Source organism: Ochotona curzoniae, unplaced genomic scaffold, assembly GCF_017591425.1.
Source record: "Ochotona curzoniae isolate NIBS_2020 unplaced genomic scaffold, NIBS_Ocur_1.0 contig_523, whole genome shotgun sequence".
NCBI lineage: Eukaryota > Metazoa > Chordata > Mammalia > Lagomorpha > Ochotonidae > Ochotona > Ochotona curzoniae.
In genome coordinates, this window is record NW_024466459.1 from 1,923,312 (window position 1) to 1,943,194 (window position 19,883).

Genomic DNA, 19,883 nt, shown 5'->3' on the forward strand with positions numbered 1-19,883 from the left:
GTTCTAAAGCTGCGGATGTGAAGTCTGGCTCTAGACTTCCTGCTCTGAACCACTGCGCTGCACTGCACCTTTCAGTTACCCTGAGTTTAACAATGAGCACAGCGAGAGCTCAGAACAATGCAGACAGGCTTGGGGAGGGGAGCGGACTCAGCTGGGCTGGAAAGGACACAGGGGAAGGAACTTTCCCAGCAACAAGAGTGCCAAGGAAGGCACAACAGTATGTGAAGGGCTTTGAGGGGTCATCAAAGCTTCTGCACTTCAGCATAAAAGACCTGAGCACAGACACAACTGATCCAGCCTGAGAGTTGAGACTCAGAAAAGAGGGCTTAGAATGACTCTACATAATAGGGAGTCATTTTGGTTCCTGATGCTGACTATAAATCCAGTCATTAATCTACCGGTGGTTGTCAAGACAGACTAGGACAAAGAAAGGGTAGAGGCAGGGACCATTTATGAAGACTTTGTAATAATCAAACAGCTGAATGAGAAATCCCCGGATAAGGAAAAACCACATGAAAGAGAAAAGAACTAATAGTTAAGAGAGCTACTCTGGGGCCTGGAGCGGTAACCTAGTGGCTAAAGTCCTCGCCTTGAACGCGCCGGAATTCCATATGGGCGCCAGTTCTAATCCCAATTCCCATCCAGGTCCATGCTTGTGGCCTGGGAAAGCAGTCGAGGACAGTCCAAGGCTTTGGGACCCTGCACCTGCGTGGGAGACGTGAAGGAAGTTCCTGACTCCTGGTTTCGGAACCGCACAGCTCCAGCCGTTGTGGTTAGTTGGGGAGTGAATCAACAGACAGAGGATCTTCCACTCTATCTCTCTCTATCATAAAAATAAAGTAAATCTTTAAAACCTCCTGAAACGTTCTGGTAATGTAGTGTTATACATACCTTCAACACACACTAAGGGTTCAATATGCACACAACTGTACATGCACCTAAGTACGTGGTAGATCGATAAAGGGGACAGGGCTGTCTAAAAAGTAGGAAATTTTTAAGATAAATTTCAGAACAAAAGCATTCATAAAACAGTGAATTTCTGAATAAAGAAATCTCTAAAACCAGACACTTCTGAAAATGCCACCCAAAAATAACCTACACAGCATATACAACATGTGTATTTAAAGTTAGTTTACTTACGGAAAAAATCCTTTTTCACCAAGTTTTTTGCACAGAGTACTGTAAAAGAAACAAAAAATACATGGGAAAAATTAAAACAGTAAGACTGCATTATTTCATTTTCCAACCCCGGGAACAGGAATGGATGATTAAACTTGCTGAATACAGCAAGGTATGAGATATAATCACAAAAGACAGCTGGAACACTGCAACTTTCTGGATGATCAGAGCCAACAGCTGAGGGCAAGAAAGCTTCTGATCTTCCAGCAAGATCCAGTCTCAGAGAAACTAAGCAGCAATGGGTAAAAAGCACTGAGGAGGAGATAGAAGTTCAGGTTGCCATATCTATGGGCTTTTTTTTTCTTTTTTTACTATATTTTTGACAATCTTTACATATTTAATTAGGGGCCATATCTATGTTAAGGATAAAATACTTTTATACTGAAGAGGATCACCAATATGATAAATTAAGGTTTTCTTGACAGAGGTGAGATTATTTAAAAAGCAATGTTCTGTTCCCATGTAAATATCAGACACAGGACAGAAGAAACTACCTTTCCCTAAATCAACCCTAGTACATGTCCTAGCACATGTGTATATAATATTACAATGTATATTAGAAGGAAATTAATGTATCACTGCTTATAACAGAACCTACAAAAAGTAGAAGATTGGGAATTGTGGGGCTAGGAAGGAGTGGCAGCGTGGGAGAAAGTTTCATTTTTATTTTGTAGACATTTCTAAAAGACAAGGGGTGTGTGTGTGTGTGTGTGTGTGTGTGTGTGTGTGTGTGTGTGTGTGTGTAAAAGAACCTTGCAAAATGAACAAGGCCAACCTAAGAATAAGGAGAAAAAGAGCTCACATTATGGTAGCAGGTGTCCCATATACAAGCATAAGCTCCAGTACCAGGTGCTCTGCTTCTGATCTAGTTCCCTGCCACTGTTCCTGGGGAAGCATTGGAAGATGGCCCAAGTGCTGCAGACCCTAATAGAATTCCAGGCTTAGGCTTTGGTCTGGGCTGGCTCTGCCACTACAGCCATTTGGACAGCCAAGAGCTTCCTCCAGGTCTCCCATGTGGTACAGGAGCCCAAGGACTGGGCGTTATCAGTAGGGAGCTTTCCCAGGCGTTATCAGTAGGGAGCTGGACTGGAAGTGGAGTCCTTGAACTGGCACCCAAATGGGAAGCCCGCACCACAGATGGTGGCTTTTTAGTACCACAGCATCAGTCCCTATCTTTAAAAAAATTAATAAGCAGTATAGAGTTTCTTTTATATAGCTACCAGTTTTTCAGTCTCTTTAACATTCAATCAACTTTCTGTTGTAGCATATATATTAAAGCACAGAAATCTTAAGTACATTAATTCAATTGGTTTTCAATAAAATTTTGCAAAAAACAAAACTTTACATTTAGTCCAGAAATTTAAGTAGCCACAGGTCAGTTTTGATTAATGCTAACTGCAAATGTCGCAATATACTAATACATTCTATCCTATCACAGTACCATGATTACTAGGGACAGTGTCTCAGAAAGCCTCTAGATGTGTACTAGATTAAGCTGTTATGCCACTTTGATCATGTAACCATCCTTCTCAAAATCCTTCAAAGCACTTAAGTATACCCTCCCCAACCCTGGCTTTCTCTGTTCTACCCAGGCCTTCTTACAGATACGTGGTTTCAGAAAAGATGATCCAAATAAACCCAGGCAGTCACGCTGATATGTTGCGATGCCACTCTATTTCACGTGGCTGTAAGTAGACCCATTTACTCTTTCATTCAACATTTCCTAACCATTTGATTTGTGCTAAGTGCTAAGATATATTCTGCAGACACAAAGACAAGACATGGCCCTTTGTTCTCAGGCATAACCCAAGCGTTATTTCACAAATGTCTTCTGCAGTTGTTTTCTCAAGGAATGATTTTAAATTTTCAACAATCTCTTTTCGTGTATTTTATTTGCGGCAGCAACTGGAGAAAATGATTTACAGAAGTACAGATGGCAACAAATATTATTACTATTTTCACTTGTCAATACTTTCCTTTTTCTGGCTGGAATTACCTATGTGTACCACACCATGTGTACCACACCATGTAGATACTATGACTACAGCCCAGCTGCAGACACACAACACTGTGCTGTTCTTACCGTATTCCTAAGGAATGGCTGTCTATACTTCATCTGAAGAAAGCGCCCAACTGCTTCATATCCCTCTGCCAAAAAGCCCCCTCCCTCCTCCAGACTGGAGCTGCATTCCAATTACACTGCTGATTGGAATGAGGCTGCTTGAAACAACAAAAAAAAACATTCAGACATCCTGACTTCCTAAGCTCCACAGAGAAAAATTTAGTAATATTCTTCTTACAACTCAAAAACTGCAGTCTAATTTTGAATGGTAAGAATTTTCTGCATGTTGTTTGAAATACAAGCATTATAAAATAAACCCAAAGTTCAAAATAACATTGCTATGCAATTTACAGCAAAATGGCTCAGTGTTTTCAAAATGTCTAATGTGCACCCTCCTGACATTGGCACATGACAATTTAAATCCCTCTGTTCCAAAAAAACAAAAATCTCTACTCTAACTCCTAAACATGAAATGAAAATGAAATATAAAGAACATATTGAGTTATTATACAGCCATTAGAAATTACCTATACTTAATATCTTCTAAATACACTGGTTTTTTTATTTATTTTTTTAAATTATTGGTTACATTGTATTACGAGATACAGTTCCATAGGTACTGGGACTCCCCCTCCCCTCCCCCCATGGTGGACTCCTCCACCCTGTTGTGAGACCTCAGTTCAAGATCAGTTGAGACTCCTTCATCGCAAGCATATACCAAGCATAGAGTCCAGCATCTTATTCTCCAGATAAGTTCATCCGCTTCTTGGGGAGACCTTCCCTGATCTGAAGGTATGGCCAAGAGAGCAAGATCCCAATCAATTAAAAGCCCCAGCAGCAACAATATATATCGTTATGGAGTTAATTGACATAGTATTGAGTAAACAATATGTTAAAATTATATGTAAGTTCTTAACAACCTCCTGCGACTATTTCAATGACATTTTAACAATTGAGGTGCATAACAGGTTTGGGGGGGCGGTGTGCAGAGAAATCTCTTATACCTTGGTGAGGAGTACTTGTTCTTTGTGTTCTATGTGTGAGTCCTTGATGACCTATCTTTCTTTATTGTTCTCTGCTTATCTATTCCTATTTGTGCGTGTATGTGAGTGTGTGTGTGTTGGGGGGAGGGGGTTCTAGAGCAACCTTGTTGGTCATTATAGAGGGTGGAGGCCCAGAGCTGGAACTGGGCAAGGACTGGAGAAGGCTCCTCTCCCATGTCCCGAAGGAAGTTTATTGTTCTTCTGATTCTGATGACCGATCATGGTTCCTGGCTGTTGTTCTGATGACGTTGGTTCCTATGTGGAAGGACTCGGGCTTCTTTCATCTCATGTAGTTTGTCCAAAGAGGGGGGATTAAATACACTGTTAAGACTAAAAGCCCGTTTATAAATAGTACTTTTAATAAAAATGCCATTTCAGTAAGGAATAAAAATATTGGATAATATTCATCAAGTATTTACCATGTGTGAGTGTACAACAGCCATCCTATGAAGTGAACAGTAGCATTATCTACATTTTAGAGATGAGAAAATTGAAGTTCAGGCATAAAGATTTATTATAAACTACACCATAAACATTAGAGTCAAGCCTAATTTAAGTTACCTATTTCCAGGACCAAAATAATTACAGCTATTTTTAAATCCTTTAAAAATGTTTTTAACATTTTATTTGAAAGGCAGAATTAGAGAGAGGACAAGATAGACAGATCTTCACCCACTAGCTCACTCCCCAAATGGTCGCAATGGTCAGGGCTGAATTACGCAAAATCCCAGGAGCCAGGAGCCTCTTCCATGATACCAGGCGAGTATACAGACTCATATACTTGGATCTTGGATCATCTTCTACTGCTTATCCTGGCACATTAGTAGGGAGCTGAACTGGAAGAGGAATAGCCAGTGCCCCAAGTGAGATGCTGATGTTGCAGGCAGTAACTCAACCAGCTGTACCACAATACTATTTTTTTTTAAAGATTTATTTTATTTTTATTGGAAAGGCAGATATACAGAGAGGAGAGACAGAGAGGAAGATCTTCCGTCCAATGATTCACTCCCCAAGTGAGCGCCTCGGTTGATGCTATGCCAATCCAAAGCCAGGAGCCTCTTCTGGGTCTCCCACATGGGTGCAGGGTCCCAAAGCTTTGGGCCGTCCTCGACTGCTTTCCCAGGCCACAAGCGGGGAGCTGGATGGAAAGAGGGGCCGCCGGGATAGAACCGGCGCCCATATGGGATCCCGGGCGTGCAAGGTAAGGACCTTAACCACTGCGCCACCACGCCGGGCCCCACAATACTATTTTTAAAAAATATATTTATGATAGTCTATACTAAGGAAGCTCTCAGGGGGGAAAAAAAGCCAGGAAACAAACCAGCACTCCATTTAGAATATTAACATTCCCAAACCACAGTTTAACCAACCAACTCAATCACAATGAGCATTCCTTTAAATCCTTTTTTCTACAATCTCACTTAGATTAAGGCAATTATTGGTGGCACGGGTTCATAAAAGGTTCATAAGAAAGTTCACTGAATCAGAGGATGCAGGTAAAGCTTCCAGCGTGGTAAGGTATTTTGTTGAACTTGGAGAGATAACTGGGATTTCTGACATCTCATGACTGGGTTCACTGGTTGTTAGGAGGAAGACCACAAGGGAAAAATACCATTCTCATCACATAATATCATGGGTACATTCTATCAAGATGGCTTAGCAATGCTGACGTTAACCTTGACCTGCCCAGTTTGTCAGGTCTCTTCACAGTTAAATTGCTCTTTTTTTTCTCCTTTTCCTTATTACACACAGACCACACTCAAAAACCAGAGAGCTATCTTCTGCCTTCATAAGATGAATAACTATATAAATTTGGAATGTTTCTGCATAAGATTTATCTATCCTCTGTTTATCTTTTGTTTTGAACTAAAATTTCTTTTTCACTCAAATTGTTGCAGCTTTGCCCATACGTCTTTGACACACTCCCACCACGAGGAGGCGAGGGAGTGCGTTTTCATACTAACACTAGAAAGTGCTTTAGGTCCATCTATCATGTTCCTTGTTCTGGTCCTAGAAACAGTCATTTTTCCAAGAAGCCCTAGAAATTACCAGACTTAAACATCTATCAACACCTAGGTTTTTCAAATATCAACAGTTAAAGTCAATGAACCCTTCATCTCTGAAGGTATTTCCCCAATACATGACTGAGTGCCACGAAGTAAAGAATCTGTGGCCTCCACTGCATCTCAATGTCTAGAACACGTTGTACAGAATAAACACTACACAAACACTGCAGACACCTGAAGTCTTAAAATCTGAAGGCTCCAGGGCCTACACTGTGGCTAAATGATGCCAGCACCCTATATGAGAGCCAGTCCAAGAGCCAGCTGTTCCACTTCCAATCGAGATACTTACTAATTCACCTGGGAAGGTAGCACAAGCTGGCCCAAGTAGCTGGGCCACTGACACCCATGCAGGAGATCTGGATGGAATTCCAGGCACCCTGCTTCAGCCTGGCCCAGTGCCCCCAACGCAGGGGATGAATCAGCAGATGGAGGCACTCTCGCTCCACCTTTTCCCTTGCTCCCTCCCTCCTCTATTTGCAACTCTTTCAAATAAATCTTTAAAGACTCCAGAAGAGGGTTCACAACTGAGTCATAACATAACTCCCCATTCCAATGGAATCTGATGAAATTTGTCATGTTTACATTACTGTTCAAACATCACTGCCTAATTCACTGCATTGTTTTACAGTAAACACACTTCCTTTTTCCACTGCTCCTCCCACTTATTCCAACAGAAGCCAAAAGTTTAAATACTCCTCAGTAAAACTTCTAGTGAAGAGAACGTGTAATCATATTTCCCAGCTGCTTTCTACAATGGGGCATATTGCCATCTACATAATCCTTGCCCAAACTTTATTTAAATGATCACTTTAACTTCCTATGGAAAGTTCAAATGCAAGGCATAATGCCAAATCCTTATCAACATTGGCAGAAGAAAAATCACTGGTAATTAAAAATACCAAAGCCTGATACCAATTGTACATAACGCCCTCAAAAACTCAGTTACTTGGCCTATCAAATAAGATCTGAAATCACTATATTATATAAATCTACAATCTAAATTAAACACAAACTGTCTTATCTGCACAATCTGAGCCCCTAACAATGTTTTCCCAGCAACCTCCAAATATATGCAAAACAAGCCAAAATTATAAAAGGATCTCTCTACTAAATATCTTAGTATCTATGATATAAAATTCACCAATTTATGGTGGTTTGTTTAAGTTACACAAGAAAAAAGAAAAACTCACCACTAACTGCAAGGCAAGTCAGGAAATCATACAAATTGAGTCCTACTTTAGCCTAAAAACGGTATCAGAGTGCCCTAAATTATACTACCTTAATAAAATACATCTACAGGCTGGCACTATGCCATAATGAGCAGAACTGTTTGCCTGTGATGCCAGCATCCCACATGGGAGCTCGTTGAAGCCCCAGCTGCTCCACTTCCAATTCAGCACCCTACTAATGTGCCTGGGAAAAGCAGAGGAACAGCCCAAGTGTTCGGGCCCCTGTACTCACGTGGGAGTTCAAGCTGAAGCACCTGACTTCGGTCTGACCTAACCCTGACCATTGCAATCACTGGGTAGTGAACCAGAGGTTGAAAGACCTCTACCTCTCTCTCTGCAAGTTTACCTTTCAAGTAAGTAAAATAAATCTTTAATAAATAAACCAAATATATCTATAGCTAGAACATAAATCAAAGCCACAGAAAGTAAGTCATCTTGACCCACTGTCCACACTTGATACTGAGCAGCCACCAGAATGTCTCCGGAGCTTCTCTCCTAGCAAACAAGCATTAAGAACAGAGCCTCGACGGAGGAAGAAACTAAAGCATGAGAAAGAGGAGAGCTCCAAGAGAGCTCTAATTAACTCCAGGGAACCACTGGCAGTCGTCTCAGTTCCAGAGGCATTCCAGTTCCCAGACCAGGCCTCTTCTAAAGCCAGCTACACTTTCTCCCCTTTCGATACCAAAACTTTGTCCTCACAATAATTTATCTTTTTATATTAGTTTGAGGGGTTGTTTTCTTTTATGATAAAAGTAGAGGCTGGATTTGTGTCATAACCAATTAAATTGCCACTCACGATGCCAGCATTCCATATGGACGTCTGTCGGTGTCTCAGCTGCTCCAGTTCTGATCCAGCTTTTAACTAATGGCCTGGGAAAAACAACTGTTTGGCCCTGGTCACCCATCTAAGAAACCCAGACACAGCTCTGGGCTTTGGTCTGGCTCAGTCCTGGCCATTGCGGTCTCCTATGGAGTGAATCTGTGAAAGGAAACTCTCCTTCCCTATGTAACTCTTTCAACTAAATACTAAATCTTTTTTAAAAACAGACTTACAATGCATACACAAAATACTATCGGAGGTCAGAAAGTATATTTATTCAAAATTACAAAATGTTGAATTCCTTAAACCATTAACATTTTGTAAGTCAAAATGTTTCCACAAGTGAGTTCTAAGTTTTCTTTTAAAGATTTATTTTATTTGAAAGGGAGAGACACAGAGCTCTTCCTTCTGCTGGTTCACTTCCAGATGGCCATAATGGCTGGAGCTGGGCTGGTCCAAAGCCTGGAGTGTGGAGCTTATTCTGAGTCTCCAATCCAAAGACTTGGGCCATTCTCCATCACTGTCCTACATCAGCAAGAAACGAGAACAGAAGCAGAGCAGCCGGGACTCAAATTAGCACCTATACAGGATACCAGTACTACAGGCAAAGGCCAAACCTACTATGCCACGACACTGCCCCCCCCCATGAGTTCTAATATTAAATAACACAAATACTGGTCTTTATAACCCATAACAAATGGAACACAACAGCAGTGATACTATGGTTTCCAAGACTAGAACATAAACAAAGCATTTCCCAGCTAGCTCTTGCTCTCAGCCTCTTGGTACTCATTCTGGAAAGGAATCAGGTGACAAAGAGAAGTCACCTTTTGACACTTGAACTAGGAGTCCCAGCTAGAGTTCCAGATGACTTGAGTTAACTGCTGTAAATATTAGTGAATAAACCTTCAGATAATATGCAACTTACACTTTAAGCCATCCCAGCTGACACCGAGCACAGACAAGCTAAAAGTGCCAAATCCTACACAAATCATAGAGACAAAATCAATGTTGTTTCAAGCTCTAGTATTTGGGATGGTTGTTCAACATTAACAGATAGTTAGAAAGCCATAGCTGATGCTTCTCCATACTTGATCACTTTTCAATGTTTAAAGCTACACAACTACACCCAACTGTCTCTCCTCACATCCACATCCTCATTCCTAAAAGACTACTGAACGATAATCCCTGACCCGGTCACCTAACCAGCTGACAGTAATACAGATCTGACTAGGTAATATAATATTAATTTACATATATTACATTCAAAACAGACAGCTGTCCTTTCTATCACCCACATGCTACAAACCATCTACAGTCAGTTCTGCGCCTACTAACAAATACCCCAGATATTACTCGTCAAAAATACAATAGGGCCCGGCGCAGTGGCGCGGTGGTGCAGTGGCGCGGTGGCACAGTGGCGCAAGTGGTTAAGGTCCTCGCCTTGCACGCCCGGGATCCCATATGGGCACCGGTTCTAATCCCAGCAGCCCCACTTCCCTTCCAGCTCCCTGCCTGTGGCCCGGGAAAGCAGTCAAGGACGGCCCAAGGCTTTGGGACCCTGCACCTGAGTGGGAGACCCAGAAGAGGCTCCTGGCTTTGGATTGGCATAGCACTGGCCGTTGCGTTCACTTGGGGAGTGAATCATTGGACGGAAGATCTTCCTCTCTGTCTCTCCTCTCTGTATATCCGCCTTTCCAATAAAAAATAATAATAATAAAAATACACAAAGATTCGGCTTTTTTAAATGAAATATACTTCATGATCTTTTGGCTGAAAGAGCCTATTCCATTTCTCCATTTTTGAGAGCCCGCTTACACGGTGTTAGATCAGGTTCTAATCCTTTTTACCTAATCTTGGGTTTCTAATAGCCTTTTTATTCCAACAGCTTTAGAGCTTCCACAGAGATCATATGACTGAGCCATTTAAAAAAAAGCCAACAGAATTCTGATACTTGAAAATCCATTGAACCCTGCTTTCAGCCAAGTTTTGGGCAACTTTTTAAAAAAAAATGTTTATTTTTATTTGAAAGAATACAGCTACAGAGAGAGGAAAGAAAAAAACACACACAGAGAGAGAAAGGGAAAAAAAGAGGGAGGGAAGTTCACCCATGTTTTCTTTAAGAGACTGCATCAAAAAACAGTTTGCAGGCCCAGCGCAATAGCCTAGTGGCTGAAGTCTTCATGTTACACGCCCAGGATGCCATATGGGCAACAGTTTGTATCCCAGCTGCTCTCTTCCCATCCACCTCCCTGCTTGTGGCCTGAGAAAACAGTCAAGGACAGCCCACAGTCGTGGGGTCCTGCACCTATGTGGAAGACCAGGAAGAGACTCCTGGCTCCTGGCTTTGGATCAGCTCAGCTCCGGCTACTGCGCCTACTTGGGGAGTGAACCAGCGGATGAAAGATCTTTCTGTCCTTCCTTCACTCTGTAAATCTTCTCAATGAAAATAAATCTTTAAAAAAGAAATACAGCTTGCAGCAAATTGAAGGATTCTAAGTACCAGACTACTGCGTCTATTTTAACTGTCTAGGTACTTTATGTACACACACATCTATCAATGAAGAAATCTCAATGTTGTTAAGATCATAATCTAAGTTCCATTTGGATTCCTGAGCCTTTTGTTATTTATGCTAGTCTAGATTCGTGCACATGCCTAACACTATGTAGTATTATATTAAGTTATAGCTTGTAACTGCGTTGGTCACTTTGGAGGATTCACAATTTCAATTGAGGCTTTTATTCCCTAAACGCTTAAGCAAGTACACCAAGATATCTAATGCCTCAGCAACTTAAAATTAACTTCCTTGAAAGATTCCCCAGCAAAAGCTAAGAAGGCAGCTCTTCTCCATCCTTGTCTTCCTCCCCTGAAGGCTCAGCCCATCTGCCAACATCCTGACATTCTCACTCCACAGAGATCACCTCCATTTCTCACCGCTGCCTTATCACCGCCGGATCCCTCATGTCCTCCTGACCCTATCTTCTCCTGGTGCTTAGAGCCTACACAGAAAGGGACAGAAAACCTCCAAATTTCTACTAATAACTCACAACCACACTTCAAAAGAAGGTCATGCCATTCTTTAAACTCTTAACCCAGGCTGAATCTCCCATTCTACAGGATTTATGAAGAGCAGAGAGCTCGTTTTTACAGTATTTTAAGAGCTACACTCCCAGCCTGCCAGGAAAAAAAAAAGTAAAGGCTTAGGTTCAGGGGAAGATACAGAAAATTTACAAAGACAATAACCCGGAGTGAAGTTTAGAATGACCTAGGGGGCTGGCACCATGGTGTAGCAAGCTGTTTCCACACTGGCATGCCATATGAGTCCCAATGTGAGTCCCGCCAACTCCACTTTTGATCCAGCTCCCTACTAACTGCCTGGGAATGTACAGGACGACAGCCCAAGTCCCTGGGCCCTTGCACCTATGTGGAGATCCAGAGGAAACTCCTGGCTTCAGATCGACTAAGCTCCAGCCCATGCGGCCATTCAGAGTGAACCAGCGGATGGAAGATCTCTAGCTCGCTCGCTCTCCTCTCTGTAAATCTGTCAAATAAATAAAGAAGAAAAATGACCTGGGAATCAAATGAGAGGAAACACAGCGATAGAGTTATTTAACACGTTAAACAAGTGTCAAGGCAAAGGACAAGAACATATTCCAATTACATAGAACCCGGAAATACTCTCAATATAAAACTCAGCTGTAAACCTGAACCTCAGTGAACAGGGTAGTTCTTTGGTTTTGGTTTTGGTGTTTTTTTGGTTTCAACGCAAAGAGACTACCATCCTAGTGACGGGAGGGGCCTTCAAGAGAGAAAAGAACCCATATCTCCTGCTGTTGTAGGGTTTTTGACCCCGAGTACGGCAGCAACCTCAATTCTCGTCTCGCAGGAAAGAATTTTCGTGCGGACAAAGTTTAGTTTTAAAGCAAGATTTATTAGAAAAGCTGAGAAGGGAGACTCCTGCCCTAGCAATAGAAGGGGGCTCTGAGATAGAAAGGACCCCTACCCTCTGCCATAGTGGCAGGAGGAAAAGAAAGAAGACCCCATACTCTGCCATAGTGGCAAGAGGAAAAGTAAAAGGACCCGTATTAATGGTGGGGAAAGCATCTTTTAAAGGATCCCCTCAAAGATGTTTCTCCATAAACAAAAGAGAATTCCGAACAGGGTAGTGTTACAAGAGGACAGTGAATGACAGACTAGTCACATGAAGTGGCTAGAGGTGGTAATTATCTGTTTGTGCCCCTGAAATAGTTATGTGTATTTAATGCAGACTAACTGGTTCACAAAAACTCTGGATTTTGTTGTTTGTGAGCCTTGCAAAGACTCTGTGCCTGCATCAAGCAGAAAATCTCTTCATTTTGAGAGATTATCAGCCAACTGGGGATTTCTAAAAATAAGTTATCTTATTCAAGTTAGTTAACACAAAAAGGAGCCTGTTCACTCAGTAAGTGTGTGAAGAGCTTACCACTCAAAACACAAGAAAATCAGCTCCTGGCACCACACTGGAGGAACAGGTTAGCTACAAATTATAAGACAGGAAAACTGTCTCTTAGTCAAATACAGCACAAGCAGGTTTTTTGTTTGTTCTTAAAAATCAGAACTACCCAAAGTTTGTCTGTCATTGATTGAGCTGATAATGGTTTCCACAAATTCATTCCACAAACACAAACTGGCTTAGAGCTCTTATTTGTAGCACTGAGAACTTTATTTTTTTTTATTTCATTTTTTATGATGTTGACATAGTTGATTAAGGTGGGAAGGGTCAAGGGTTAGAGGAAAGTGGGTGAGATCATTGTTTCCACATTTCTTTTTTTGTCTTCCTGTATCTGGGGGAAGGAGGAAAACAAGGGAGAAGCCACACACAGCCTCCCAACCGTCTCCATCTCTGGGATGGGGGACAGCCACCTGACGTCATCCCAGGGTCCCCGATGTGGGGCATGCTCCGAGGATCCTGCTCAAGTGGTTTTGATAGATCAACAGTTCTGAAATGCCGGACTGGGTCTAGGATATATTTGAACAATAACTAACATTCATTTAGTGTTTACTACTCTTCATACACTGTGCTATATACATTACATGGATTATCTCATTAAATTTTCTAGACTGATAACTTCATTGCCACGCTACCAATGGAAACTAAAGGTTAAAGGGGATCAGCAAATGAGAACACCTAGTGAAGTCACACTGCACTATCAGGCATGACCTCTCAGCATCTATTAACTTCTCATTGCTCTGCTATTCCAAGCCCCGCTTTTTAAATGGGGAGGGGGGACATGTGGCATAGTTGTTTAAAGCCATTACCTCCAATGTAGGCATCCCATAGAAGCATGGTTTCATGTCCCAACTGCTCTGTTTCTACTCCAGGTCTCTGCTAATGGCTTGGGAAAAGCAGTAGAAAAGGGCCCCCAAGTGCTTAGGCCCCTGTCTCCCATGTGGGAAAAGCCTCTTGGCCTCCACTCGTCCATCCCTGATCTTTGCTGCCTTCTGGGGAATGAACCAGCAGATGGAAGAGCTCTCTTTTTCCCTCCTCTGTAACTCTGATTTTCAAGTAAATAAATAAATGGGGGAGGGAAGGCAAAGCATTTAACCTCCGGAAGTTTTGACTGTTGGTACATTAATCACAAATTTCTCTAGTAACCAAGATTCCTGAAATAAGACTGACCGAAGTTTCTTGTATAAACCATACCACACGGTTAATAGCTGATCATTCCCCAACACTGCTAGCATCAACACTCCCAGGGAATGTGTGCTGATTAAATAAAATAAATCTCAAAGTGACAGCACACACATACACACCTTCTCCTAATTCAAAACACATACTCAGCCTATTTGACCTAAAGTTTGCTTGTAAAGGAAGTTAAAAATGCTTATTCTACTCTTTTTAAGTTGATGGAGGGAAAAATCAGACAAAAACTAACCACTTAAGCGGGAAACAACTGCTCACAGGCCTCTAGATCACTGTCCAGAGACCTGAACAACGCCGGAAGGCAGTTTAGAGTAAAACACAGCCGGGTGCAAATTACAGCTCTCTACACCTAACTAGCTGTGTGTCCTTGCACAAATTAACTTCACTGAGATGGTTTCTGATGACGATATTTCTACTTACCTACTTCACAGTATTACTTTGAGGAATGAGATGATTTAGGCAAATAATTTCTTAAGGCAAGTAGGCACACCTAGTTTTTATTACAATAAAAGGTAAGATCTCTAGTAATAGATTCCTCTATATCCAGGCACTAAACTGAGAATAGATGAGGGGCTTTTTAAGTTAAAAAAAAAAAAAAAAAACAGTTTATGTATTTGAAAAGGAGAGTCACACAGAGAGAGGGAATGACAAAGATCTTCAATATACTGGCTCACTCTCCAAATGGCCAGAAACATCCAGGCCAGTATCAGGAGCCTAGAATGCCATCCTAGTCTCTCACATGGGAGTCTGGGTCCAGTTACTGGGGCCATCTTCCACATCTTCCACTACTTTCCCAGGCGCATAGGCAGGCAGCTAGATCGGAATCTAACAGCCAGGTTTTAACCAGTGCTCATTATGGGATGCCAGTGTTGCAAGGATGGCTTACCCCGGAGCACCCCAGGGCCATGGTCAGAAACTCTTAAAATCAGATAGAGCAAATAATTCTAAAGGAAAAACAGAGTGTAGTAAAAACAGCAGAGATGGGTACAGAGCCTGACAGTTAAGGTGCTGGTTAGGATGTCCACATCACGGATCAGAGTGCCCGGTTCAATTCCCAGCTCCAGCTAATGCAGATCTTAGGAAGCAGTGGTGAAGGCCCAAATAGCCAGGTTCTCGACACCCACATGAGAGACTTAGATGGCTTGGGGTTCCCCACCAGTCCCCTGTTGTGGGGATTTGTGGAGTGAACCTGCAGATGGAATTTACCCTGCCTCTAAAATAAAAACAGAGGAAAAAAAAACAATTTCCTTCTAACTACTTCACAACTACTCAATACCGTTCCAACCCAGGAACGGTTGTTTTAGCCTGGAAAAATAATAGCACTTACAATAACACCTTAGCCTATATTAACCATGCACCTTAATAACAACCACTAATTGTAGCATATTTGTTTGGTTTCCAGCTGAAATTTCGGAACTCAATGCTTTTAGCTGGTTAGTTGTACACATAATATGATCTCATGACTTCATTTAATTAGAGGTATGACAGGCTTCAGTAAAAGCCTAATCCAATCCAAATGCTTCAATGACATACCCAACACATACCTCTCAGCACTAACCTTGACTTAGATCTAACTTAAGGACACAGGCAACTGCCAAGAGAACAGTGCCCCAAATAGCCTGAAGGGTTTTATATACCCCATGCAAAAACTACTATAAACACAAACCATGCAGGGACAAGCATTGCAGCACAGCGGGTTAAGGCACCACTTGCAATGTTAGCATCCCATCCTGGAGTCCTGATTAGAGTCCTGCCAGTGCCACTATCACATTACCCAAGCTACCTGTCAACATACCTGGGAAAGAAACGGGTATTCAGGCTGCCATGACTCATAGCAAAGACTCACATGGAGTCCCTGGATCCTGGCTCTTGACGGCCCACTGTGGCTGTTGCAGTCATTTGAGGAATGACCCAGTGGACAAAAGATCTCCATCCCCCTCCAAATACCCACTGCTCTACCTTTCATATAAAAAATTTTTTTAAGATTTATTTTTACTTGAAAGGCAGACTTAGAACCAGAGGTGGAAATATCTCCCATCTGCTGACTCACTTTCCTAATGGGTGTAACAGCCACAGCCAGAAACCTGGAGCTTCTTCTGAGTCTCATCCCTTAAAAATTTGACAGTATTTAAATAGTCCTAATTGCAAAATTTTCATGTGATAGAAAAATTCTGGAACTCTATATATCCTGCCCTTCAGAATTTTATAATCTAGTTATAGCTTGAAGCCACAACTAAGAAATAACACACCTACAAATTAATGCTAAACAATTAGAATAAACTGAATTACCAAAACATTTGTAGTCAGCACAAAGGGTAGTTCAAAATAAGAAAGTTCAGTTAACAGTACAAATATTTAGCAAGCACACAGCTATATAAAGGCACTACATGTGGAAAATAAGCATCCAGCAAGGCAGTTAAGACAAAAACATGGTAACAAACACCAACATCCTATACGTGCCAGTTCATGTCCCGGCTGCCCCACTTCCCTTCCAGCTCCCTGCTTGTGGTCTGAGAAAGCAGAGGGGGATAGTCGAAAGCCTTGGGGCCTTGCACCCACATAGAGACCCAAAAGAAGTTCCTGGATCCTGGCTTCAGATCAACTTAGGTCCAGTCATTGTGGTCATTCGAGGAGTGAGCCAGTGGATGGACAATCTCTCTCTTTCCTCCTCTCTGTAAATCTGACTTTCCAATAAAAAATAAATTCTGACATTCAAACCAAACCCACAAGATTCAGCAATAATCAATAAAGATATTATTACTAGGATGGAAAGGGCAATTTTTATCTTAGAAAAAAAGCTACAACATAACAGAATAACCCCAAATATTTCCTTAAGTATTCTGCAACAGTATCAAAAATAATTTCAGAGGCTGGCACTATGGTACCATATGGGTACCAGCTTGAGTCCTAGCTGCTCCACTTCTGATCCAGCTCCCTGCTTAAACCTGGGAATGCACTGGAAAGCCCCTGTACCAAGTGTGAGAACCAGACGAAGCTCCTGGTTCAGTCTTGCCCAGCCATGGCCATTGAGGGCACTTTGGAGAACCGGTGGATGGAGCAATTTTCTTTCCCTCTTTATAACTCTATCTTTCAAATATATATATATATATATATATATATTTTTAATTAAAATCAATAATGGAAAAGCTGACTTTAAGACTTTAAGCCTCTGCCTACAGCACTGGCAGCCCATATGGACATCAGTCTGTGCCCTGGTTGTTCTACCTCCAATCCAACTCCGTTTATGGCCTAGGGACGTAGCAAAGCTCAAGTTTGGAGATGGAGAAGAAGCTCCTGGCTTTTGCCTTTGGATTGTGCTACTGTTGCCATTTAGGGAGTGAACAAGTAGATGGAAGATCTCTCGCTCCTTGGTCTCTCCTCCTAATTCTGCCTTTCAAAATCAAAAAAAAATAAATTTTTAAAAACTTTTTCCCACCTTTTTTCAATACAGAAAAAAATCTTATTCTTCATAATGCTGAGAATTACTTGACATGTTTATTCTAAGCTAGTCACATTTTTAAACTGTTTTAGAGTATATCATTTACTCATTCAGGATTCCAAAGACAGCATCACAGAATGCACTCAAAACAGGAGTCAGGATGGCACTGTTAAATAAATTACTTAACTCCTCCAACTTTCTTTTTTCTGTGATGTGAAGAAGTTGGACCTTATGCTGAGGAAAGAGAAAGAGTGTCCACAGTACCATTTGACATATGATCCAGAAAATCCACAGTAATCTCTAGAGCCAACCCACAGACTTAAGGGTCTATATATAACAGGTTAAAGTAATTGCTTGGATCTCAGCCAGTTCAAAAACTTCAGTGTTTCCACCAAGCATTTGCTAGATAAAGCCCTGAGAAATAAAGCAGAGAAAAAGTTCCCAACAATAAAAGCAATCAATTTCACTAATAAAACTTTCAAATTCAAAAAATTTAAAAGAAAACAGCTTCTTCTTCTACAGATCTGTACAATACTATATGTGTCTGTGTATTTATATTATATATAAAATGTATGACTGGCAATGCATTTTTCACAACTTTGAGTTTGGGCCATTTGTAAACTACGGCACCAAAACAGAACCTTTCCCTAGGAAAAATACACAAGACATTTACAGAATTTCCTCTTCCTGTTATGGATTAGTTTGCTCTTGATATTCATTGTCCCAGGACCTGCCCATTCCTCTCTCAGCCTCTCCCTTGAATTAAGGACACAATCCCCCATTTTCTTCTTGCACAGTGTTCTCTCATTCAGGTATATCCAAGAAGGAATGAATGGAATCAACTTTTTGAAATCCGACATGCTTTGTAAAATGCTTTCATTTTGCTTTTACACTTCACTGAGCATACAGTCAGGTTCTAGGCTAGACACTGTCTTCCTTCAGAATCGTGAAGGCGCCGCGCAGCTGGCACTGCTGCTGAGAAGTGCATGCCACCACCTCTAATTCTCCACATGAAAGTACAAAGTCTAACAACTGAGTGCTAAGTCTTCCTCCCACACTTGGCAACTGACAGCTTGCGCTTCAGATATCTGGCACTGGGCCCCAGCTGCTTCATTGGGAGACTCCAAAATTTAGAAATGTTTTCTCTGGAGCTGCCCAATTTTTTTCCAGAAAGACTTCTTCATGAAGGACAAAAGCTAGTGCTTTTAGCTGCTAGTGTTCCTGGAGCTGAATAGTGCGATCAGGCTGGCAGAGTTGGATCACTGAAGATGAAGCCAGGCTCCTCACTTTCAGGCGGGCAATTCTCTCAACCTTGCACAGTGCCATGAATCCCTGGTCTGGAGTCGGTTTTGTTAACCCCGTAAGTCTTCAAATTTTTGTAAGGATGAGGGAGAACAATCACCCACATACTCCAAATGTGTGTACAGAACCTTTTTCAGAATTTCAACCAGTTCCTGCTTTCAGCCTCACATCTCACTTGCACCCCAGAGCTATCTACTGCCCCCAATTTCTGTCTTTCTCAAAGCCCATGAAGCTGTGTCCATCAAACACTTGGCACCTCCCTCTCTCTACAGATATTTTATATTCTATTTTCTTCACTGCACAATCTATTGACAATAGATTACCCATTCCCCTCCTTCTTCCTGAAATTTTTAAAATTGTATTTGAAAGGGAGACAGACAAAGACACATCTTCCATTACTAGTTTACTGCCCAAATGCTTGCAACAAGCTGTCCTGGCTAGCCCAGACCCACTTCAGAACCATCCTCTGCTATTTCCAGAGTGCTCTTAGCAGGAAGTTGGATCAGGAGGAGAACAGGTATTCAAAGCCAGGCACTCTGATACGGCATGAGACACCTCAAGGTCTTAATCACCATACTACGCGACCACTCAGTCTTCCTGAAAATTGTTTACAACACTTATTCTCTGTCTCCTGTTCTTTCTGTTCCTATACATTTAAGCAGATATTCTACCTTTATTTAGATTTTGGGACAGAGCAGAAACAAACATATTGTGCTCAGCGTGATGGCTCAGTGACTAAATCCTCATCTTGCAAAGTACCAGCATCCCATATGGGCACTGGTTTTGTGTTCCAGCTCTCCACTTCCCATCCAGATCCCTGACTGTGACCTGGGAAAGCAGTGAAGGATGGCCCAAAGCCCTGGGCTCCTGCACCCACATGGGAGACCTAAAAGAAGCTCCTGATTTCTGCTCGGCTTGGGCCATTGCAGCCACTTGGATAATGAACCAATGGATGAAAGATTTTTCTGTCTCTCCCTCTCTCTGTACATCTTTCTATAAAAAAAAAATCTTTTTAAAAAATGCTTAACAAGTTGGCAAATACTACAAACAAAATCAGAA

General features: G+C 41.7%; 1 protein-coding gene across 1 annotated transcript in view; it reads right to left on the reverse strand.

Moving 5' to 3' along the window:
* The window catches only part of SMURF2 (SMAD specific E3 ubiquitin protein ligase 2), an 89,116-nt gene that overhangs the window by 48,387 nt on the left and 20,846 nt on the right, over positions 1 to 19,883 (reverse strand). Inside the window, exon 2 of the mRNA XM_040989522.1 lies at positions 1,141 to 1,179. Within this exon, the coding sequence (XP_040845456.1) occupies positions 1,141 to 1,179 (39 nt within the window). The remainder of the gene's footprint in view (positions 1 to 1,140; positions 1,180 to 19,883) is intronic.